Source organism: Eucalyptus grandis, chromosome 11 (assembly GCF_016545825.1).
Source record: "Eucalyptus grandis isolate ANBG69807.140 chromosome 11, ASM1654582v1, whole genome shotgun sequence".
NCBI classification, from domain to species: domain Eukaryota; kingdom Viridiplantae; phylum Streptophyta; class Magnoliopsida; order Myrtales; family Myrtaceae; genus Eucalyptus; species Eucalyptus grandis.
The window spans coordinates 4141675-4167321 of record NC_052622.1 but is presented as its reverse complement, the minus strand read 5'-3'; the positions used below and the strand labels follow the sequence as shown (position 1 = coordinate 4167321).

Sequence of the window (25647 nt, the reverse complement as noted above, 5' to 3'; positions counted from 1 at the left end):
CTGAGATACTTGTGTAAACTTACATATATTCCGAGGGCGACGGTTTAAGTCGAATCACGTGTTTACTACTTTAACAGCTGGTGATCATCTCTTTCTCCATTCATTGCCAATCCACGCTTCCCTTCCCTCATCCTTTTTTTTGCGCTCGAGTCTCTTGGCTTTGCTCGTCTCTTGCTCTGTTTCGCTCTTTCTTCTTCCTCCTCCTCCTCTTCTTCTTTAGTTTCTGCTGCTCCTTTTCATCATTCTCCCTCTCCGTCTCTCTTTTTTCTCGCTCTTTCTTTCTCAGGAAAAAAAAAAAAAAAAAGAAAATCAGAGAAAAATGTCGGCAGATTCTGTCGTTGGTATTGGATGGGATCTCTTGAAGAGCTATGTAGTTGTTCCCATGGAACGTGGATTCGGATACGTGATCTCCTCCAAGAGATTCACCAACCGTCTTCGGAGGGAAGCCCAGAATCTGGCGAACGAAGTTCAGAGGGTCGGGGCTCTTGAGGAACAGGCCAGAAGCAATGTTCGGGAATTTAACGTTGTCTTCATGAGTTGGAAGCGAAGTGCTGACGAGGGCTTGGCAGAGGCGCGAGATCTGTTGGACGACTTCGAAAAGGCGCCCAAGACTTGCTGCTACGGGACTCTTCCCGACCCCAAATCTCGCTACCGGTTCAGCGGGAAGGCGGAGGAGAAGATCGAGATCATTAAGCAACTCACCCAAAACTGCATCAGATTCAGGGCATTGGACGACATTTGCTTCATCGATTCTGCTTCGGGAAATGTCGCTGCTCTGACTTCTGCCGGGAGAGAAGGCAAAGGTGTTGTCCGGCCGATCGCTGCAACGGCCTCCACTTCTTCTGCCTCGACGTCGACTAAGCTTGGGGATGACGGCGTCTTTGAATCCAGAGCTTTGATAACGCAAAACATCATGGACGCTCTCGCCAATAACAGCAATAGTGTGGTCGGGGTTCACGGGATGGGCGGAGTCGGCAAGTCCACCCTCTTGGTGGATGTCGAAAGGAGAATAAAGAAAGAGAAGTTGTTTGATCTGGTCGCTAAAGCCACCGTGTCGGTAAATCCAGACATCAAGACAATTCAAGGAGATATTGCGGACGCCTTGGGCCTTACTGACATAAAGAACAAAGAGACCATCGAAGCGCGAGCAAAACTTCTGCACAGGAGGTTGAAAGAAGAGGAGGGGAAGAACAAGAAGGTCCTCATAATACTAGACAACCTATGGAAGTGTCTCAACTTAGAATCAGTCGGCATTCCTTGCAGATATGACAATAAAGTCGTAGGATGCAAGTTGCTGTTGACGTCAAGAGATCGTGATGTTTTACAAACTGAAATGGGGTGCGACAAGGACTTCCCCCTTGGTGAGCTGAAGGAGGAAGAGGCGAAAAGATTGTTTGAGGAGCTGGTGGGAGACAAGGTTCATGATGACGACTTCAAACCCTTGGTGGATAAAGCACTCCTCAAATGTGCAGGTTTTCCTTTCCTGATTGTCAATATGGCAAAATATTTCAGACATGCTAGTTTATCTGAATGGGAGATTGCTTTGAATCAAATCAAATTGTCTAAAAACAAAAGATTTGGTGAGGCGATAAATAACATGTTGCAATTGAGTTATGATCATTTAAAAGATGCCGAGAAGTCATTATTAGCACTCTGTGTTGCTTATGGCACCTCGAAGCCCTCTTTTGAAAACTTGGTGAGGTACGGGGTGGGTTTGAGGCTATTTCAGGAAGCTGATAACATGGAAGAAGCTAGAGAGAGTTTGAGATTAGGGATTCGTACTCTTCAAGCGTCCTCCCTATTGTTAGAGGACGGAGACACATATGGTTTCAAGATACATGACTTGGTTCATGAGTTTGTTGCCTCAGTCTCTTCAAGAGACCACCCTATTCTCGTGTTGAAAGATAAAGATAAGTCGATAACAGAGTTGCCGAAGGACAAGCTCAAAAGTTGTAGGGCATTATGCCTTCCATACGTCGACATGCAGGAGCTTCCCCAAGAGTTAGATTGCTCTGAATTACGGATCTTTTTGTTGTTCACAAACAACAGATCTCTTAAGGTCCCATTTTCATTATTTCACTCCATGAGGAAACTCACGGTATTAAATCTCTCGGGGATATGTCTCACTTGCTCCTCTTCGTCGCCGTTTCAGTTTTTGGAGAACTTACACACTCTATGTCTTGATGGTTGTTCGTTAGATAATGTAGCCATTCTTGGTGAGCTAAAAGGGCTACATATTCTCAGTTTTGTGAATTGCAATATTTATCGATTGCCAAGAGAAATTGGGCAACTGACAGAGCTTAAGTTGTTAGACTTGAACCATTGTCTAAAACTTGAGATAATTGAACCAAGTGTACTTCAAAGCTTGATCAAGTTGGAGGAGTTGTACATGCAAAATAGCTTTGCTCAATGGAATACCATGGAGCAAACTCCACCAACTAATGCCAGTCTAATTGAGTTGAATCACATGAAGAATCTCCGCACTCTGCATGTTTCCATTCCTAATCTGAGTGTGCTTCCAGAGGATCTAAATGTCGAGAACTTAACCAAGTATGAAATCCGAATAGGTAATGCGTGGGGTTGGTCGAGAAAGTTCAAAGGATCCAAGACATTGGAGCTCAAGTCGGATCCACTCGGCAATATCCTACATAAAGGATGCATTCAAAGTATTTTAGGCAAAACTGACAATCTGCTTTTGGAGCAATTGCATAGAAATGAGCAAAGTATTTGCGTGTTATCCCAAAAAGGTTTTCCAGAATTAAAGCATCTACAAGTCAAGAATAGTCCCTCTATCCATTACATCCTCCAATCACCATCCCATATACATTTTAAGATGTTGGAGTCATTATTTCTCAAGAATCTCATCAACTTGGAGATGATATGCCACAGCCATATCTCCTCCAAGTCCTTTAGTACATTAAAAGTAGTAAAAGTCAACAGTTGTGACAAAATGGAAGTGTTGTTTCCTCTTTCGGTGGTGAGAGAGCTTCCACGATTAGAAGAGATCAAAGTGGTCGGTTGCAAGTTAATACGCACAATTATAGAAGCTGATGATTGTCACAAATTTGAGTTGCATAATTTGCATGTATTGAAATTGCGTGACTTGCCAAATATCAAGAACTTTTTCAACGTGAGGTCAACTCTTTCGAGTAGTACATCAGACGACCACGTTAGCACTCAAATTGCATTCTTCAATGGGCGACAGGTAACTATTTATGAACTTTTCCTTCCTTTGCTAATTAGATGTAACACAGATTATGATGCTTATTCAATTTGTTATTTTCTGATTATTTTCTTCCTAATTAGCTTACCCGCTCATGTCTTCTCTTTAATTTGATAAAGCAATTTTGTGTTTCTCTTAATTGGGTAGATATCCAGCTAATTACATTAAATTCATGTAAATTTAGTATGTGATAGGTTTTGAGTATTTTGCAACTTACATGCTGCAATTATATCTATACTAATAGGGTTTCACCAAGCAAAATCGAATGGAATTTTGGGATTACAGTAATATCATAATTAATGTAGTTTTTAATCTTTCACAAGGGATTCCATTGAATTGAGTTATCAAACTTTGTTATTATCCACATAATGTATAGTATAGGTGATTCTTTAAAAATTAATATGAAGAATGGGAAGGAGGACTGGTTTTTTTAAAAAGTAAAAAAAATAAAAACAACTATGCTAATCTAATTGATATACATCTTTTATGCATCATGTTTAAATAAGAACTTAATCATTGCATAGGCCAATTATAATAAGAGTAGAGAAGTTTGTGCATGTTTATGCCTGCATATAGTATGGATAGATATATTTTTGGCATCACAAAAACGAATTTGTGTTTGGCATCCTTTAAATCGGTATTGACATTATTGTTAGAGATAATTACCCACAAATTCTCACAATTACGACCAAAAATTGGTTATCGACAGTGATTTACTAACATTAAAGAGAAATTGGTAAACCAAGGACAAGCAACTGCCTAGTTAAGGAAAGGCGTGTGACGATTTTGTACAGCAAATATTGCCGGGTCTATTTCGTTGACTATACAAGATTACCTTTTTATAACGGCGCACTATCACTGAAGTTGATGGTGGGGCCCGAGGCTCGTACAATATGTCAATTTCTCGTCAATAAAGGGGTCGTGGAAATTCAGGTTGTGGGTCCCACATGCTGGTGTGTCTGACTACAATTTATCTTCCTCCCATGGTTTGAGCTTCCATGGTGAGAGCCCGATTTCGAGGATATTGGAACTAGATCGGTGAAATTTTTCGAAGAGCCTTTGCGGCTTTGCTTCTTTTTTTTTTTTATAATAATTCTCGCGAAGTAATCTTGTCAGGGATGACAATTGCCCAATGAACGAAACAATAAAAAGTCAAACTTCTTGTATGAATGGGAGCAATGGGAGACGGTGAGGTAGACGGGTGATTGCGATCGACTATGCAGATGAAGGATTTTCTGGAGTTATAGAAATGAACTTATGGGGAAGACTAATTATTCTTTACCCAAAAAAAAAAAAAAAATAAAATAAAGCTTTCCATCGTAATCAACGACAATTGGGTCTTTCCACCTAAAATGTAACGGTTTCAGCATGTGGGGTACGGATTTAGACTTATCCTTAAGGAAATTACAACAACAAGGATGACTAATTATGACTATATGAGATTACCTTAGTAATTTAGTAATAAGGACACCACAAGCTCCATAATTACTTAAGTATCATAATTTTTGTAAAATGTTCATTTGATTGTCACATGTTTCGATCCACCACTCAAGTGCTAAGAATTTTTAAAAACGTTCACCAAGTGCCGAACACTTGATGTGGCATAATATTTGCAATGAACATTTTAAAAAAATTATGACACTTAAACGATCAGAAAAAAAAAGTTGGCATTCACATGAGTGTAGTACATACTTTATGGCACTCAAATGATCAAAACAAAAAGTTATGGCCTTTAATTGAATGTCATATGAAAGTTATGACACTTGTGTCCTTTTCTCAAGTAATTTACCTTGAAAGTACTTTTTGCTTTATGGTTATAGGTAACTAATTTTTGTTTTCATTAATAAACCAAATGAGTGATAATTCTTGATGACTATAATTCCCCTTATTGTTAAGAACTGCAAACAAAATCTAACCGATGCATCCCTTGTTATTTTGTAAATATATGGTAAAGTTCATTAGTTGTCTTTTGGAGTTGTATAATTCCTTTTTGTATTGTAAATATCTTTTTTTATCATATATTTTTGTGAATGCAAAAATTATCTTTAAAATTGTAAATGATATTGCTTGTAATTTTCCTTTAGTGACTATTTGTATAACCTGCTACAAGATGTAAAATTCCTACTTGTCCTTTCTAATTGTAAATCTATTGTTGATGGGTCTATCTGTCAGGTTTCAATCCCATCCTTGGAGTCCTTGACAATGGAAGGACTTCCCAACCTAAAAGAGATATGGAGCGATGAATCTCCATTGGAACTAAGCAATCTCCAATCTCTCATAGTGGTGCAGTGTGAATCTCTCTTGACGGTTATTAGCTCTGAGTCGTTGTCGAAACTAGACAAGTTACACACTTTAATTATCAGAGACTGCGTTTCGGTGCAAGAAATTTTTGACCTTGATGGACAAAGTGGTAGTGGAAATGTTGAGACTCTCTCTCAATTAACCATTTTGAAATTAAGTAACATGAGGAGCTTGAGGTGCATATGGAACAAGAATCCTCGTGGAATAGTGAGTTTCCATATTTTAAAGGAGTTGGAGGTGGATGAATGTAACAACCTTAGGTTTATCTTTTTCCCATCCATGGTTAAATCTCTCGCACAAGTGAGAGATCTAAGGGTAGAGGATTGCAAGAAGATGGAGGCAATCATTATGGAGGAAGAAGGATTTGGAATGGAAACATCGGAAACTCTAGCACTCCCGATGTTAACCAACTTAAACTTGAAATACTTGGAAAGTTTGAAGTGCTTCTCTCATAGAAAGTGTAAGATTGATATTTTGTTTTCATCACTAAAGATCTTCCTATAAATAGATTTATCCTTGCAATACAAATGATGACATTCTCTTCATCCAATGAAAAATCAATCACAGGTTCACTAGAAGCTCCAAGTCAAGACCGGGTCCAATCACACTCCCCTACACTCTTCAATCGAGAGGTACGTGATTAACAATACATCATTTTAAATATGAAGGAAACAAAGCATAGCCGAAATAAAAACTAACTTACTTACAAAGTGTACTTTGGTTAATTTTTTTTAAAAGAAAATGAAAAGCGTACAAGCATAAGTGTTGAAAGTTGCTGACATGTATGAGTTGCAACTTCTTGCTTTTAATTTCTTTGGAAATAATTTTTCCATAAAGATGGTTGAACATCTCTTATGATATCTGCACAAAGCATGAATGGGTAATAGAAGTGTCAAACAAGATCTCTAAAAGCTTTTCGATATTCACTAGAAACTTAAAACTCTCAGTAACCTCACATGCACAGCTTATACTTTGCACAAATGTACATTAAAAGCAATTGAAAAAGTAATCGATAGGAAAGTGAACAGTATTTTATAAGAGGCTGAAGATGAAGGGGCTTTAGGACGCTCACTTGACTTAGTTTGCACTTACAAGAACTCATTTTTTTTCCCTAAATGAGGGAAGATTTACTCTCTCTATATTACACTAGCAAAAGGAATTTGAGCCCTCCCCATCGCCAAAATGAGCCAGATCTCTAGGTTTGTGAAATTCGGAAATCAACCCTTTTAGTTTTTACATGAAATGCAAGACCCATCTTATGAATAACTTATTAAAGATATAAAATGCATTTCGCAGATGACCATTTTAGTTTGAGTCATCTGACTTCTTCAGTGGAAGTGGACTTCGATGGAAAATGGGAAAGAGTAATTCACCTAAATTGTTGTTTATGCAGCCAAGTAGGCTGTAAAAATGGGCTTCCCATAGGATTAATATGTCGACTTTCTTAGATTCTTTCCATCTTCTACAATGAGATATTTAGGACTATTTTTGATAAATTGACTTGAGTATAAGTTTGAGCTACCATTGGTGTCTAACCATTAGATTCTCCAGCACAAGAAATGAAAATTAATGAATCTTAAAACGAAAACTTAATTGATTAAAGAGATATTGATTTCTTTCAAGTGTGGAATGATGTAAAGAAAGATTTGTTCATTTGACCCAAGCAATTCCCATTCTAATTGCCTTCTCTTAGCCTAACTTTTTAATTGCACTAGAGTAATACGATATTTATTTGAGGCAGTTGGTATTAGATATCTCCTACTGTAGTGCACCATTTGAAGGATGATTGGTTGGCTTTTTAATCTCAATCTCTCCATCATTTTCTTTCTCGTAGCTAATATTCTTCCTCAAGCGATACTCTGCTGCATTTTTCTTTTACTATATCAATTCAGTGACTTCTGAGTTCTAACGTTGATTACCATTTTGACGTGCTTCTTGTTTCTTTATATATTCTTCCTTATTCTTAATCAATTTATGAGAGACTAATGTGATTATATTTATTTGATCGTTAGATGAGCATATCCAAATTACCATTTTGTCCATTGTCAAAAGATGCTGGTTAGAATTCCTACTTTCTGTTTTGTCTCCAATAACTCCAATAGCTTTCTTGTCCTAGAGTCATCGACATTAGTATGGAGATTTTTTTACTTACTTATTTTATTTTATTTTTTTTCCTTTTGTATAACTTAAAATAGAATCACTAAATCCACAAATTTGTAATTTACATCTTGGCGCTCATGTATACTTACACTTCGGAAGTTCATGAATTCGTAATTTAACATAATCACCAATTCTTGTGAATGAATATTGTAGGTTGCCTTTCCTAGCTTGGAGACATTAGATATCAAGGCCATGAATATCGAGAAGATATGGGACAATCAAGTTGCTGTGGATTCTTTCCATAATCTAAAATCCCTTTGTGTGGATGGATGCAATAAGCTAGCGAACCTTGTTCCTTCTTGCATTCTAGGACAACTCTTGAGCCTTGAAAGTTTGGAGGCAACAAAGTGTGGTGCCCTTGAAGTTGTTTTCAAACTTCAGCCACCGAATACTCCAGATGGACATATTATTGCTCTTCCGTTAAAAGAGCTTACGGTATCAAGCTTACCAAAGTTAAAGTGTTTATGGGATAAGGAACTCCACCATCAAGTTAAATTTCAGCGTCTACATTCTATTAGCATTTTTAGATGCAAGAACCTCACCTCTCTATTTCCAGTTTCAGTAGCCAAAGATCTAACGCAACTTGAGGAGCTAGAGATTGATGAATGTGGCATTGTGGAACTCATCGAGAAGGAAGAAGGACTAGTTCCTGAGATTGTGTTCCCAAAATTAATCTCCCTCAAGCTTGAGGATCTAAGAGAGTTGAAGTGCATCTACACTGGAAAACATATTTCCTATTGGCCAGCGTTGAAAACCTTGAAGGTGAATGGCTGTTATAAAGTGGAGATACTTGCATCGCACCCTAAGAATGAGATGCCACTTGATAAACAGGCTCTCTTCCTAATAGAAAAGGTATGACCTAAGATTATTTGTTTTGCTGTTATGGTGAATATTTGAATTGATGACTAAGGTCACAGCCAAGCATCTTATACAAGTAGCTCTATATATGAAGATGTAAAAACTGTACAACTCTCCTTAAACTCATAGTAACATTACAAAATTGAAACGTCATATGTTCTTCAAGTATTGACCAAAGTTCTTGTCAATTTCTGATGTATGAAATCATACTCGTCTATAACCCCTTAAAAAAAGGCATAGGCTAATTTCGTTCAAATTAGAGAACACACTTGTGCCAATCACCCCACATGCCATGTGCTTTCAATCTTTGTGGTACTTTAATGACTGATGTTATGCTAAAAATGGAAAGATGAGACATTTTCCTTGACATTAAATACAGCATATAAAGTGTGATTTGATTGTTTTAGGTAAGGAACTAAATTGAAGAGAGGAAAAGATTTGATTAAAATTCAGAATCTATGACAAAGTAATGTGATTATCTCATTGCTATAGGAGCATATGCCAATTTCCCAATTTGCCCACTGTCAAATTCATATATAATTAGTTCTCATTAGATACTGGCCATGCAGATAATTTGAAATTTTGGGCCAAAATATGATGTCGAAAGTATTGTGGTTTGTTTTATTATATACACATAGATAAGTAATGCTTCCCTTGCTAACCCATTTCTAAAGGAGAAACTTTTGAGATGGAATAAAACTGTCTCACTATCTAATTAAGCTCTGCAATTTAAAGTTATTTTCCCATGGAAAGACTATTGAAGAATTCCTTGTCGTTTTTAGTCAGAGTTTTAGAAAAATTTCTGTATTTATATGAAATACTTCAAGGAAATAAGAAATGACATTAGTGTGGAGACTTTTTTTCTCCTATCTTGTATTTTACTTTTGTTTTCTTTTGTGCAACTGAATTATCTCCCTCTCCCCTTGGTACCCATCTATATTTACATCTTGGAAGTTCTTGAATTCATAATCTAAAAGAAATTTAGTAGCGTACAAGCGTTTTGTGTTTCGAAATGGCCCATATGTTTGAGTTGAAATTTCTTACTTTTTATTTTTATAGAGATAGTTTTCATAAAGATGGTTGAACATCTATTATAATACCTATACTAAGAATGAATAGGTAATACAAAATACAAACTACCAATCAGGATCTCTAAAAGCTTTCGATTTTCACAAAAAACTTAAAACTCTTAGCAATTTCATACATACGGCTTGGACATTGTATGCAAGTACATTGAAAGCAATTGAAAATACATTTGAGAGGAAAGTCAGCAGCAAAGTTCAAGAGGCTAGAGATGAAAGGGCCTTTAAGATGCTCACTTGACTCCATTTGCACTTGCAAGATCTCGGTTATTTTCCAATCAAAGAAAGCTTTACTTTCTCATAATTGCACTAGCAAAAGGAATCGAAGCCATCTCTATCGCCAAACTGAGCAAAGATCTCTTGGGTCCAAGGCTTCGGAAATCACCCATTTTAGTTTTACAGGAATTGCGAGACCAAAGTGATCCATTCAGTGACTTCTCTAAGTGTACTGCAATTTCATTGAAGAGTTTCATCCATATTGTAACTGATATAACCGTCATTGAGTGATTTAACAATTCTTACATATACTTGCTATTTCATTCTTGGGCTAGGAAAAAAAAAGCACAAAGTTTATTCAACTATTATGGGAAATTAATGAAATTCAAGAGTTGAGAGATTTTATTTAAGCTTGGGATTATGAGATACTAATGTGATTACATATGATAGTTATATGAGCATATCCAAATTTCCATTTTACCCATTGTCAATAGAATCTATTCAGAATTTCTACTTTTTGTTTTGTCTCTACTAATTCCAATAGCCTTCTCGTCCTAGAGTCATCAGCATTAGTATGGAGATTTTTAGACTTAACTCTTTTTTTTACTTCATTCTTTTTTCCCTTTTGTGCAACTTAAGATAGAATTATCAATTCTGTGAATTCCTAATTATATATTGGCACTCATCTATATGTACATCTTGAAAGTTCATGATTGATTCAATGACCAATTCCGTGAGTGAATATTGCAGGTTGCATTTCCTAGCTTGGAGGCATTAAATATTGCTAGCTTGGATAACATCGAGATGATATGGGACAATCAAGTTGCCGCAAATTCTTTCCCTAAGCTAAAATCGCTTCGTGTGGATAGATGCAATAAGCTGGTCAACATTGTTTGTTCTTTCATTCTAAGACGGCTCTTGAGCCTGGAAAGATTGGATGCAAGAAGATGTGGTTCGCTTGAAGTTGTTTTTGAACTTCAACCACTGAACCATCTAGATAGAAATCCTATTGCTCTTCCATTAAAAGAGCTGACGGTCTCAGAATTACCAAAGCTAAAGTGTGTATGGGATAAGGAACTCCACTGTCAAGTTAAGTTCCAAGGTCTACGTTCTATTAGCGTTTCTAGATGCGAGAGCCTTGCTTCTCTGTTTCCAACCTCAGTAGCCAAAGATCTCATGCAACTTGAGGAGTTGAAGATCGATGAATGTGGCATTGCAGAAATCATCGAAAAGGAAGATGGACTAGTTCCCAGGTTTGTATTCGCAAAGTTAACCTCTCTTGAGCTTAATTATCTGGGAGAGTTGAAGTGCCTCTACGTTGGAACACATACTTCCCATTGGCCGGTATTGAAGAGCTTGAAGGTGCATGGTTGTGACAAAGTGGAGATACTTGCATCGCACCTTGAGAATGAGATGCCAATTGATAAACAGGCTCTCTTCTTGATAGAAAAGGTATGGCCCAAGATTACTTGTTTTGCTTTTATGGTGAATATTTGAAGTGATGATTATGGTCACAACCAAGCATGTCATAAAAGTAGCTCTACATAGAAGATGGACACTATTCGACTCACCTTCAATCCATGAAATATATGAACATCGAAACATCACATGTTTTTCAAGTGCTGACTGAACATTCTTGTCAAATGTATCCAATGCATTTTTGTTGGTCCCCTTTTAATAAAGGTTTAGGCTAATTCCAATAGTTTAGCTCTCTCCTAAGTGCCACGAAGATGAAAACACGTGGCATGTGTTGTGATCTTAGCATGGTACAAATGTGTTGTCTAACTTGAATCCTTTAAAATTACCAATGTTTTGCTAAAAATAAAGATGTGACATTATTGTTGACATTAATCACTGAAATTGATGCAACTGTAATTGATGCGGAAGTTATTTTCACAAGGGATTTATCTTTAGAATCATGAATGTAAGGAGTTACTTAAGCTCAAATATGGATACAAGTTGAATATAAAGATCATTGATAATGTTTATTTGATGTAGGCACATTTCCTTTTATTGAATCACGTGAGACTCAACATTTTATAAATGTAATTATTGTGCACAACATGTAGGACTTATATCATAATACATGAATTTTATTTTAACCAAGCTGGCTTTAAATTCTGATTTGACTATTTTCTCAGGGCGCATTCCCTAATCTCCAAGAGTTAAAATTGGATTTATCAGAACGGATGGAGATATGGCATGGGCATTTTCATGATGGAGAATTCTTTTGCAAGCTTAGTTTGCTTAAGCTTTGTCATCTCTCCCAGGATTCTTCAATATCCACATGTTGCTTCATTGAGAGTTTAACCAACTTGGAAGAGCTTGTTGTTTGTGAATCTTATCGAGAAGACCCAAGCATCAATGAGGAAGCCATAGAAGGCAGGAGTCATGAGATGAAAGTAATATTGCCCTTTCCAAGATATATTCGACATCTGCAAACTCTTGATGTGTCACATTGTGATGGGTTATCAAAAATGTTCACACCGACAATTGCTGAAAATTTGGTGGCACTCACAAAATTGAGGATAAGTAATTGTAGAATATTGACAGAAGTCATTAATGATGAGAAAGGTGGGGATGGCCGTGTGGTGGCTTTCAATCAACTGAAGTATATGGAGCTTGATGGGTTGATAGGGTTGAGAAGTTTTAGCTTAGGTGGATACACTTTGATGTTCCCGCTCTTGGAAGATATCATTGTGACTAGATGTCCCAACATGAAGTTTTTCTCTCAAGGACCGATGGAGGCATCAAAGTTAAAGAGAATTCAAGTATCAAGGAAAGCGTGGTTTTGGGCAGGAAACCTCAACATCACCATCCAGAATATGTTTGAAGAAATGGTATGCACTAGTTACCAAATTCTATGTATTTGGATGGTTTTGACCACTAAATGAATAATAGCTTTTTGCTAGCTAGAAGTTTATGCTTAACGGTGCATTTTTTTGATAGGGCACGTTTGTTGGAGTAGAGAAAATGCTACTATCTGAGTTCCCTGGGTTGATTGGAAAATGGCACAACGGACTTAATCCCATCAAGTCGTGTTGGCAACTAAAATCAATGGTGGTAGATAAATGTCCGTCATTTATTAATGCTATTCCATCTAGATTGATGCTGGTCTTAGACAATTTGAGCTTTTTGCAAGTGCGCGATTGCAAGTTGCTTGAAGAAATATTTGATTTGGAAGGGCTGGAGGCTGTGGAAAGCACTCAAGTACTGCCTAAGCTACAAGAATTGAACTTGGCCAATCTACCAAAATTGAGGCAACTGTGGAACAAAGATCTTCAAGAATCGATACGCTTTGATTCTTTGACTACTCTCATCCTTTATAATTGTAGTAACTTGGGACATGCTTTTACTTCATCAATGGCTCAATGCCTTGCCAATCTTGAATGGATGGAAATAAAGGAGTGTGGTCAAATGGAAGAGGTGATCGTAGAAGAAGAAGGGCATGGAAGCGCAGTGGAGAAGATTACATTCCCAAAGCTCTGGTGGATGAAATTGGAATGCTTACCCAATTTGACTTGTTTCCTCTCGAGAAAAAATCATACACTAGAATGCCCCAAATTATCAATACTGAGCATTACCCATTGCCCCAAGATGAGAAGTTTGACTGGGCAATCTCGAATGGAGAATGACCATGGCACCCCTGCATTTTTCACTTCCCAGGTCAGTCTTTCAAACAAATGATTCTTTGGTGTTTCATTGGGAACATGTTCTTTGATATGATGCAAATTTTGTGCTTGTGCCAATTTATATACATAATCTTCTAATATTTAAGATAAAGATTAAAAACATTCTAATCCTCAATAAATATTACTATTATATGTACATCTCCATATCCTATTAGAAGTGTTAAGTTGGTGTAAGTTTATAAAATCATATCATACACAGTACTTTAGAATTAATTAGCGAGGTTCCTAAAAAGTTATCACAATAATCATATAAAAACATTTACTTTTTGCAATTTCAATTATAAAGAACTAAATAGCAAACACATAGAATAGCATCTAAAAATGGCAGAAAAAATATTACGTATCGCCCCTTCATATTTATTTGCATGGAAGCAAACTAGCGTCGTTCTATTTAACATGAAGAAAAGGCAAAAAGAAAATTTCATAATTGTAAAAGCCAATTTCACAAATTGCTTAACTATTACAGCTCATTATACCATAATCAGTGGAGCCAACTTTTTTATTTCTTAATAATCATTTATGCTTGAGGTAGGTCTTGATAATAAAAAAATAAAAGAAAAAGGTCAATATGCATGAAGTATTTTCGCCTTCCTTGTTCATAAATCATATTTGAATTGCTATACTCCAACAACCTATCATATTGCACACCTGTATCATACAATAAATATTAACTTTGGTTTATCATATTGAGTGATAATTAGTGTGATACTACGCAGAATCTATGTTTGGTAGGAGAAAATGCATATTACTTTTTTCAGAAAAAGAAATGGCTAAAAAAAGGAAAAAATAAAAGAGAAAAAAGGACAGCTGGATAATAAATAGTAGCAATTCGATGGCGGTTGCCGACATTGCAAGTCTTATTTCATAACTAGATGACAATATTTAGTTAATGTCCTAGCTAAAATAAAAAATTTTAAAAATTGGAATAAATTATCCAACCAACACCACCACCGAAGGGAAAATATTAGGTGCATTTAATACACTGCCTAGGATTCGTATTGAATCATCCCGCAGACTGAAACGTGGCAACGCCAGACCCAACTGTCAGTTGAGCCATTAAAATTTTTGCTCCCTCTTTCTCTTCAATAACAGCCCATCACTAGAAAGCTCTGCTCTCCTCTTCCTGTAATGGCTCTGCTCCCTATCTCTCTTTACTTCGCGAAGGTGCATCTCTATCCTTGAACCACACCACCGCCTTGGCCTCCATCAGTTGCGATGAAAAGGAAAAAAAAAAAATAGAAAAAGGAAGAAATTAAATCAAGTCTATTTGGTGTTTTAGACTTCTCACCTCTTAAGAATTGTTCTCTCTTAGCCATTTCGGTTCACCTTGATCCTCCTTTTCGCAACGAGGAAAAAAAAAGTGAACCAAATCTACAGAGTCAAGTAATAGTAGTAACTCTTCTTTCTTCCCCTCGCCCCCTTCCTCTACTTTGTTTTTTTGGGACGATTGATTGGGTGGTCTGTCCAATGGTTGAATGGGAAGCTTCGGAATCGCTTCTCTGAAGCTCGCCTCCTTTCGTGCGCGTGCATTCCATGGGTTCCGAGTGATTACGCGAACCGGAGCTTGTTGGTTATGGTGGGTCGAGGTGGATCTCCGTGCGGAAGCGATTTCAGCGTCGATTCGGTCGGGGCGTTGATTCCGGCGAAGAAAAATTAAAAAAATCTTCTCTTCAGCCCTCTCTTCCTCCTCCTTCGTCCACAGCTGCCCGACCTTCGCTCCTCCTCCGCCGTCGCCAACGGCGGAGTCACCAGCGCCTTGATTAGGCTGACCCTTGCTATGTCCAAGCCGAGCATGGCCGTCTTCCTCTGTTTTGTCCGCCTCATCGTTCTACAGATCTCGAAATCTGGCCGTCCATAGCGACGGAGTTGCAGATCTGGAAATCGACCACCGTCGCTCGTAGCCATGGACGAGCCGCTGTCGCTGTAGCCATGGTTGCAGATCTGGAAGTCCCGTCGCGAGTAACGACGGCTTATGGACTGCCATTGTCCCCTCCGTCGACGCCCACGGTCGGCTCGTGGTCGGCCCCATCCATGGCCGAGCCACCCCACCATCGTCACAACTGCTTGTGGTCGTTGCCCGTCCTGATCTGGACTGGAGTCGTGCCTCCAGATATGGTTTCGTCCATGGACGCAAGCCTAGCTCGTCCATGGCTCGCGAGGAGGCTCCCCCACAGATATGGCGACCACTGCTTGTCCATGGCCATGAGCCTTGACGGCGAGTTTGAGATCTCGACGGCTATGGACTGCGAGATCAAACAGCGAAAGAAAAAACAGAGAAACAGATGTCAGGGAAGAATGGCCATGGATGAGAGGGCCGGAGCTTGAACGCGGCCATGGACGAGCGGCGTCATGAATGGGCAGACCACAAAGACAACGGAGAGGGTTGGACGCCAAGCAATGGTCGCCTTGGACGCGGCGCCGGGAACTCCGCCGGTGGCGACGGCGGAGGGAGGCGGGAAGGTTGGGCTCAATGTGGATGGAGATGGAGATGGAGAAGGAAAGTGAGGTGGATTGAGATTTTTAATATTTAGTCAATGTCCTGGCTACATAAAAAATTAAAAATAATAGGAATTGATCATCCAGTCAACACTTTCATTCCGTCTCATGAAGTTCTCCTCATGTGAAGACTAAATGCAATAAATGACAACCTCCTCCAGCACTTCTCTTTTTTGGGTCGAATCCTCAGGCACTTGAAAATGCGCGATATCGACCCAAATTTGATTGTTTTGACTTTCTTTTTTTATTACAGATTCCATGCAAGTTTTTTTTTTTTTATTCCCAACGGAGGAATTTTTTTTTTATTCTCATAATTCTGCGCAATTCTTTCTATTGTTTTATGTGAGTAGAATGTTTAATTATAACAAGTATCTACACATTTGTTTACTTTTTAATTGTAAGAATTATCACTAATTATTTATTTATACTGTCATTTGCATGTATAAGTTATATAATACCAAGCCCCGCATTCTAAGAATATTTCAAAAGTCATTATAACACTCAATCAACAATACTAATAAATTTGGGAAAGTATGAAAATAGTCATCTAATCTTTTGGTAGTGATAAGTTGTAATAGCGTTAATTTCATTTTAATATCAAATATGAGCTGTCATATACTAATTGATAGATTTAAGGAAGTGTGGAAGGTCAATTCTTTTTTTTTTTTTTTTTTTTGGTGACAGGTCGTAATTGCATTAATTATATTGTAACCAAATGAAAAATATCAATACTTACTTTTCAATGAATAATTCATTGGAGGTCATGATGTAGTAAAAAAAAAATCTTGATTTTCTCCATACAAACAAAATGCGATCAGCGGGTGCACACCCACTTTTTGCCAAGGGGTGGATCACTCGGTACACTGCAAGATTCTATTTTATTTTTCCACCTCAAATTTGAATAAATATTATTTCAAGGATGTTATTAATGGTCCAATGTAAAACTAGTAAATTGACCCAACTTGTTTTTGCTGAGATCATAACATTATGTTATTTATTCAAGTTGTTATGTTGCCCATGCCTATTAAGAAATTATTTTCTTTCAATACAAAAAATTTCCATGCATAAAAAAGAAAAAGGTTGTGAACAATTGAAGTTACTATAATTTTTTTTTTTTTATATCCGGTTCGCCATATAAATTTCATGACTCTTCTCTGCAATGAATTGTATTAATTTGAAGATTCATAAGTGCTGTTCGCAATTTAGTATGAATAATTAGCAGTGCTCATGGTAAATAGAGGAAATAATGTTGAGCCAAGCATTAGTTTCATCCATTCCTTATTCAATACATGCACTGCTTAAGTTCTTCGCACCCACTATTCATATCCTTAGTTGACTAGCTCATCATCACCATGCCCTTGCTTTTTCTCTAATTGTTATGCATGTTCACCTTGAAGCAAACAAATCTAAAACATAACCGATCTTTGCCGACTAACACAACGGAAATTTTCAGCTTGTATCACTTAATCTAAATGTTGCTCTTTTCAATAGTTCTATCGGACTGCCTAGCAAGCTCCCTAAACTTTTTGCCAGTCTTCGTGCTTATTCATTACAAAAATACAACTTGTCATGCCTCCATGGAACCAACATTGTTTTGCAGGATTCATATTCTGTTCTTCTTCGTCTTTGTCCTCATTTAATTGCGTAGAGAAACAGTTGAGTGAGCTATCATTGATGTTTAGTCAACGGCTCCATTCATGCATTAGCATAAATAGGAGGGCTCTCATTTCTCTCTCTTTCAATTTTGCATTGTAGGTTTTCTTATGCTTTAGATGCTCTTGCATCCAACTGGAAATAGCGCCTCTCTCTCTCTCTCTCTCTCTCTCTCTCTCTGATTGTGACATAAGAGCTACTATAAAAAAAAAAAAAAATGAGGACTTAGGAGGAGGGGGATTAGGATGAAGTTGAAAGGTACAAAACCAGTCTTAGCAACCATTTGAACAAACCCAAGTTCCATGTGCATAAGGCCTATCGGCCTAATTCCCGGACTTATAAGTTATCGCTATGATTTGCCGAGTAATTAAGAAAAGTCAACATTGTCTGGTCACTCCAAAATCTTATAAATGCATTTATAATTTCATGTTTGTTGCAATGCATTATCTCTAGCCTTAGTCTTCAATCAACTTGTATAAAGGCATCAATCAACCCCTCTTTATTTATGTCACTAATGAGATCTTGACTTCTCATGATTTGTGAGAATGAGGGAAAAGTCTGGAAATTTCTTCTTTAAGGTCATAACTCAATGCAATCACATTCATTGTGTCATTTTTTTTCTCAATATGGCAGGTACAATTTCCTCAACTTATGCAGATGGATCTTTCCCACATGGACAATTTAAGCAAAATATGGACTGACGGTCCTCTAGAAACTCTGACTTTTGATTGTTTATGGAAAGTGAAGGTTCTGAATTGTAAGAGCCTTGAAAATTTGTTTCCATATTGGGTGGCTACAAGTTTAACCCAACTTGAAAAACTTAAAGTGAAGTCTTGTGAGATCGAGGAAATAGTCGCTAGTGGGGATGACACTCCACGCTCCAATACTACTCAAGATCTTTTCCCAAAACTAACCTCTCTGGTGTTACATGACATGCCACGACTCAAGAGCTTTTGTCCTAACTTGCCTTTGAATTTGCCATTATTGGAGGAATTACGAGTGACTCATTGTGAAAAACTGAGCATGTTATCCTTTGTGGCATCCATGAACAAATGGGCTCAAAGAGATGATCAACAAGACCTTTCGATCAAGAAGCACACTCTTCATTTGAGAGGGTATGATTATAGTTGCTCTCCCTTAGTTTCTACTTTGTTCTTTAAAGCAGTCACTAATATCATATCCATTGCATATCATGTCGTGTTATGATGTTATAGAAAACATGATCTCCCCTACCTATTAGTTTGTCGACAACATTAAGATATTTCTAATATCTTACGTACACTTCCATTTTTGGACATGCATAAGATATTCCATTACCTAGAGTTACAAAATTTTTTTACAGTATTCTATTGATAACAGGATATATTCCTAATCTAACCTAATGGTGCTCTTGGGCGACATCAATAAGGATTTGACAAGAGGTCCTCTCCATTATTGACACGTGTTGCACACTTGAACTTTTCTTCTCTATTTCATCTTCTACAAACTCTAAAAAAATCAATTCAAACAATTTTTGTATAACAAAAATAACATTAGTACCTTAGTGCATTATATTTTCTACTTGTATTTTTTAATACACCAGTCATCGTGTTATCCTGTTATAATACTATAGAAAACTAGAATCCCTTTCCTATAAGTTTGCAGACAACATAAGATATTTCTTATATCTTAAGCATACTTCTGAATTTATGGACCCCATATGTTTTAGTGACATCTTGAGTGCATCCCATTACATAAGATTCCAAAGAAGATAAATTTTTGTCAACAAGATAAGATATTCCTTACAAAAGATGAATTTAGTGAGTGCAGGGATCTTGAATTTAGATTCACTCTATCCACTTGACCAGACCAACCTCTACATGAGACTTTTAAAAGCTTGAGTCTTGAACACAAGGTTCTTGAGATATAATGAACTTTAAGAAGAGGACCACCTTCCATGCGAATCATCTTAATAGGTTTACCTTTTACAGCACATGATTTATTGTCGAAACTTTGTTGAATTTACTTCTCTTGTTGTATTGGCAATTCGACAGGACTTTCCCAACTTGGAGAGACTTTTATTAGTCGATAACAATATTCAGATGATACAAGATGGAAATTTTTCGGATTACATGTTTAGCAAGCTAAAAGCACTAACACTAGCATGCTTTCATGATAAAAAGGCTACCTTTCCTTCCATATTCCTCCTAGAGAGATTTCAGAATTTACAAAGCCTTGAAGTCTTCGTAGCTCCTTTGAAGATTTATTCCCGAACGAAGGGCTTGTTGAAGAAAGGAAACATCCGGTGCTTGAAAATTTAAGAGAACTTAAGTTGAACAAGCTACACAACTTAAAGTGTGTGTGGAGAGAAAACTCTTTAGTGTCGAAAATTCTTCAGAGCATCAAAAAATTTCAGGTTTGGGATTGTCCCTGTTTGACAACAATATTTCCAACTGAGACATCCTTCCAGAATCTGACAAATTTAGTGGTGAAGAATTCCTCTGGATTGGTACATTTAGTAATGACTTCGGTAGTCACAAATTTGGTACATCTCATTTATATGACTATAATAGGATGTGAAAGAATGAAAGAAGTAGTGGCCGATGATGGAAACAGAGAAGGAAAAGTGATTTCTTTTGAAAAGCTAAGTCGGTTGACACTTGAACATCTGCCAAACTTAGAATGCTTCTCTTCCATCCCAAGTTGCATCTTTAGGTTCCCATCCTTATGGATTATTGAAGTGGAAGAGTGTCCAAAAATGAAGACCTTTTCTAAGGGTACACTAAGCACACCAAAACTAGATGATGTGACACTGTTCAGATACAAGTGGGAAGGGAATTGGGAGAAGGGTGATGATCTCAATACAACCATACAGAAGTTAGCAGCATAAATCAATGCACATAGAATTGGTAAGATCCAATTGATGTCATTCTCTCATCCATTTTTTTTTTCTTTAGTCTTTCGGCAGCGCCGCAACTTTTTAAAATTTTTCTTTTTGTGACTTTTCTATTATTGATTTCGTCAAATCAACATCACCGTCAACCCTATCGATGGATCTCGGCTCATCCTTAACTGAACAGTAGGAAGCAAAGCGGGTCTCTCCTTCTCCTTCTCTTCTTCTTGACGCCAAAGGCTCTTTCTCCATCTTTCTTCTTCTTCTTCTTCCTCCGTGGAGCGAAATTGGGGGAAGCCTCTGCTGCCTTCACAAAGGACGGAGCAAAAATGAAGCATCAGGAATTGCCAGGACTGCGAGAAGCGAAGCTGCAATTAGCGGAGCGGAGCCAAGTAGATTCAACCAGACGCTGTCGTTGTCGCCGTCGTCGCCGCCGGAGGTGGCACCACCGAGTCTGGACAGTTAGTCGTCCACTCACTTCATCAAAGAAGATGAAGATCACACTCTCTCTCCGCATCAGTATCCGACAAATGGTAAGTTCATGTTTCTTCCGATTTTGGTGTATTATTGTGCGTGAATTAGGGCTCTCTTCTTCAAATTCGTTCCACATTCGAGTCTAAAAGCAGGAGTTCCTCAAACTAGCAATTTATTGCCCTTAAATCTACATCTTCTGTGCTGCCCTCCCGAGCATTGGCGAGATTTCTGCGTGTTTGACCTCTCATAGATGGAGATGATATATTGTGTTCAAGGTCTCATGTTGAAATTTCTTTGGGTAGAGATATCTCTGTAACATCAGGGTACAAATTTCTATCAGGAAAAAGGGAGAAATCATGGAACTTGAAAATATTCCGAGAATTCCATGCCTTGTCAAAAATCTGAAAAGTCACTTTTATGCCTTGATCGTAATATAGTCTAGACTGTCTGAGAAATCACTTGTAATCTTGATTGGTTAAGTGATGCTGGAAGGATAAAATTTATCTCCAATTTATGCTAAAATCTTTTCATAGCAAGTCAAAACTAATGAAGTGTACTTAAAACTGTCTCTAAAGTTGTCGTTTTTTAAGTACAGGCTGGTCCAAACATTCGAGCAGATTGAGGCATCCGGAGCTGGCTTTTTATGGTCCCATGCGCCCAAGGCCTCTCACTGCTTTTACATCGGCCAACAAATTTCAAATGGAGCATCCCTTTTCCAAAGGTGGTGATGAGGCCTTCTTATGTTAAGTTTGGCTTGGTATGATCCCATGCTTGTTGAGTCGAGCTCATGTCTGAAAATCAAACATATGGATGTTGTTTATATCTTAGCTTATACTCTGGTTTATATCCAAGTTGACTTAATGTAATAAACCACATGACATGTTATTTTCCTTGAATTGTTCATGGGTGTATGTTTAAAACCAGGTATATATCTTAACAATGAAGTAGTTGAAGCAGGAAAAGAATGAAAGGACGGTTATCGGGACATAAGCTGGTGGTCAAGGTTTGAAAAGATAACAATTGTCTCCTTTTTGTGGATAGATGTTTTGGAAAGCAATTGCTGGAGCAAGTGTTAATAATTAGAATCCAAGTACTCTTATATGGAGAAATTTGACAATGTTATTCAATGCTGTAAAAGTAGTAATTATATAAATCATACAAGGGGACCAGTTGATACGGACAATCAAATTGCAAAGAATGTTGCTCCCTCCGTGGCTCAAGGGAAAGACCTAAAAGATAAAAGGGTGGCTAGTTATGATTCTGAAGTTTGATCGTAGATCTTGATGACTCTTATTATTAATGTCAAATAGGAGATACTGTTTTATTCTGTTATATTAATAAGATATTTGAGGAAAAAAATAGATGAGTTTACTTTGTCGAATTGAATCAGTAGTTTGATAAAATTCAAGCTGCAGTTGAAAGAATTGAACAGCTTAGATTGAAATTTTCACTTCCATCCATGTTCCAGTCATCGATGTCTTTGCCTTTTCCCCTGCACTTGTGGTTTGTGTGGCTGAAATTCATGGTCTCAAATATACATAGGACATGGAAGGCCTTTTCTAGTTATGTACGCTATCGCACTCCAGGGGCGTATATCTTGACATTTGACCTTGGGTTGCAAGTTGAGATTGTTTACTAGTATTATATGGTTTATTTTCAATTAAAACTCCTGAAACTAGCAACTACTGCCTTAAATTCGTATTGTGTGATTAGATTCTTTCATTAGTGTATGCTTATGTTTTGGTCTTTCTTCACCATAAGTTGGTTTTTGACCATAAATGGGGACTCTGCTCCTGTTCAATTCATCAGGCAACATAATCTGGAAAAAAAGTAAATTGCAACTCTTAGGTATTCAGACAAGTCATGGACGTTGAAACTCAGGAGCCATGGACGTGGACACAGGGGGGCCTTTTTTTCTGCTGGTTGGCCCACATTTGCTAGAGAAGCTCATCTGCATGTAGGAGACGTCTGTATTTTTGAGCTAATTGATAGTGAGGATGTGTGTTCAGAGTCTACATTTCCACTAGAGCTGGTAAGGACTTGGTTTACATTGATTGAAATGAACTATGGAAGTGCCATTTTGGCTCATCCAAAATAAATCCTGTATTCATCGTCATTTCTTCTTTGGTGGTCTTGGTGAATCAATGAAGTATACTTCTTCCATTCCTGTTGTGTTTGTGAGGTTCGCAATAATCCAGATGCTCACTTATTAATCTGCATCCCAAATCTAAATGAACCAAAAAGGATGTGATTCAAGATTAGAGCAAAAGTTAAAGCCTGAAATGTTCATCATGAGAATTTAGAGAGGCGTGACTTGTTGGTTTCTAAGTTATGTTTATGTGAACAACAACACATTCTTTTTCTTATTCTCTCTCAAAATTTGTGAAATTCTCTTAATAAGCTTTTTGTATATTGATTTTGTGGCATTATGATTTAGGAGGTGCTAAGGGTAGTAATCAGTTATGTCTAACATGCAGAACATGTAGACATTAGTACCATGATCACAGGTACTGATGTGTAGATCATTGTAACTCAATACAATGTTGACAGTGGTACCTGTGAGAATTCTCTTTTTTCTTTTGTGCCTATCGATCTGAACAGTCTAAATGTCATGTAGCCCTCCTGAGCAGGTTTTGTAAGGTTCCACGTGTCCGTGGCTAGCCACTGCTCTTGAAAAAACTAGAGAATTTGAATTTGAGCATCCACTTTTGAAGTTGGTGATTTGGCCACTTTTATTAAAAAGAGAATTGCAGTAAGGGCCTATTTCCTTTCATAATCGGCATATCTCAACCGTGATGCCATCTACATCTTGTCCTGTAGTCTACTATTTTCCCAAGTGGTTTTGCTTTTTATTGGAGATGTTGTTTTCTTTGAAATGTGTACGGCTTTATGTGTAAAACTAGGGCAGTTTTGATTTTGAATTTTTTTTCTTTTAAATTATGGATTCAGAAGAATACCGATTCTTAAATAATAGATTGTACTTTTCTCACTACTCAGGTGTAAAGAAGATTGCTTTTGTTCATTGACTAAGAGGATGTGGTGAGACAATCAGTGTTAGCAACTCCTGAAGCGTTATCATGAGAGTTCAAAAATTGTGTACACCATTGTAGAGTCTATGAGCACTGTATCGTGATATTTTAACCTCAAATTGCAAGTTGGGATTGAAGACTTCTATTTGTCAGTTAACACTGTTAATTGAATTTACTGAAACTAGTAAATACGAGCATATATTAACATTTTGTTTGCCTTGTCTTTTTATTGTTTGTTTGTATTTAATCTTTTCCTCATCATGCTACATTGGCGGAGTGTTCCTTGTGAATTCATAAAGAAGTACATTCAGAAGAACCATTAGATTGCTACTCTTAGGTATTTGAACAAATCATGACCAGTGCAACTCAAGACCTATCAACACCATTTTTTAGCAAACATCTCTGTGGTTGGCCCATGTTTGTGAGACAAGCTTATCTGGATGAAGGGGATGTCTGCGTGTTTGAGCTCATTGATATGGATGATTTTATGGTCAAAGGCTCCATCTCCAATTATGCTTGTAAGGACCTCATTTAGGTCGACTGAGATGAACATTGGACGCATCACTTGAGGCTGTATATTAGCGAAGCAATTCCTGCCTCACTTATTCAGTTGCAACAAATCAATTGAAAGTGCACTTACTTTTGGCTTTGCTTCTCTTTCTTGACCTACTTATAGTCTTATCAGAATTCTCTTTTTTCTTTTGTCCAGGTCAGAACAGACAAGTCTGAATGTCCAGTGAGCCCTCCTAAGAAATTTTTCATGATTCCAAGTGTTCGAGGCCTCTCACTGCCCTTGAGAAAGCTAGAGAATTCAAATTGGAGTATCCCTTTTCCAGACAGTGATGTGGCCATCTTTTCTTAAGAAAGAAGTGGTGGTAAGGCCCAGATCTCCATTCATAACTGACATGTCTCAATTATGCATGCCACCTATTCTATATATGCGCCCCACTGTGCAAATTTTTCCCACGTTAATTTGGTTTTTATAGAAACACAGGACATGTTATCTTCCGTGAAGTGATCATGGTTATATGTTTAAAACAGGAATCTTAACAACTGAGTAAAGGGACTAGGAAAAACAATAAGTCGGGACAGTAATCAGGAAATAACCTAATGACAGGGGGTGCGGAGACAGGATCGAGGGTTGGGAAAGGCAATAACAACCATAAGTTAGCAATTTAATAGTTTCTAATTGAAGTATAAGTTCCTCCCAAAGATGACTACTTGGTACTTTCTCAGGCTGCCTAGGCTTGGGAAGAAGAGGTGACACGAAATGTCCAGCTTAAGCCATAGCTACTGCAACAGGCCTAGGCTTGGCATGACTGAGCTCACTGCAACAGCATGGCAACACTAGTCAGATATTGCTCCCCTAGGCAACAAATGGTTTACAAGAGCTACCATTGCAAGCAGGTTCAAACTTGCAATCGAAAATGAAGGGAAGGCAATGTGGCCTAGACCTCAAAAATTAGTGCCACCAACTTGATGGTACGAAAAGAAGAAAAGAAGCTCACTTCTTTTTGGCCAGGCAAAAGAAGATCACTTACTTTCTGTGCATGTGTGTCCATTTAGGTCCCTATGTGTAGCTTTTCATGTT

General features: G+C 37.6%; 1 protein-coding gene across 9 annotated transcripts; it reads left to right on the top strand.

The window, feature by feature from the left end:
- Positions 1–331: 331 nt before the first annotated feature.
- On the top strand, positions 332–25420 carry LOC104452789. Of its 9 annotated transcripts, none has more exons than XM_039304746.1 (14): positions 332–3205; positions 5396–5984; positions 6092–6156; positions 7838–8536; positions 10591–11292; positions 11982–12680; positions 12790–13506; positions 18315–18796; positions 19715–20569; positions 20741–21086; positions 21623–21748; positions 22876–23059; positions 24766–24931; positions 25293–25420. In XM_039304746.1, exons 1-9 carry the CDS (start codon positions 383–385, stop codon positions 19743–19745), a joined length of 6807 nt encoding a protein of 2268 aa, XP_039160680.1. In that variant the 5' UTR covers positions 332–382; the 3' UTR covers positions 19746–20569; positions 20741–21086; positions 21623–21748; positions 22876–23059; positions 24766–24931; positions 25293–25420. The 9 variants fall into 9 exon arrangements, 8 of the variants coding, with proteins under 8 accessions (XP_039160680.1, XP_039160675.1, XP_039160679.1 ...); XM_039304741.1 differs by having other exon boundaries at positions 22837–23059; XM_039304745.1 differs by lacking the exon at positions 22876–23059 and adding an exon at positions 24025–24574 and having other exon boundaries at positions 21623–21784.
- The last annotated feature ends 227 nt before the right edge of the window (positions 25421–25647 follow it).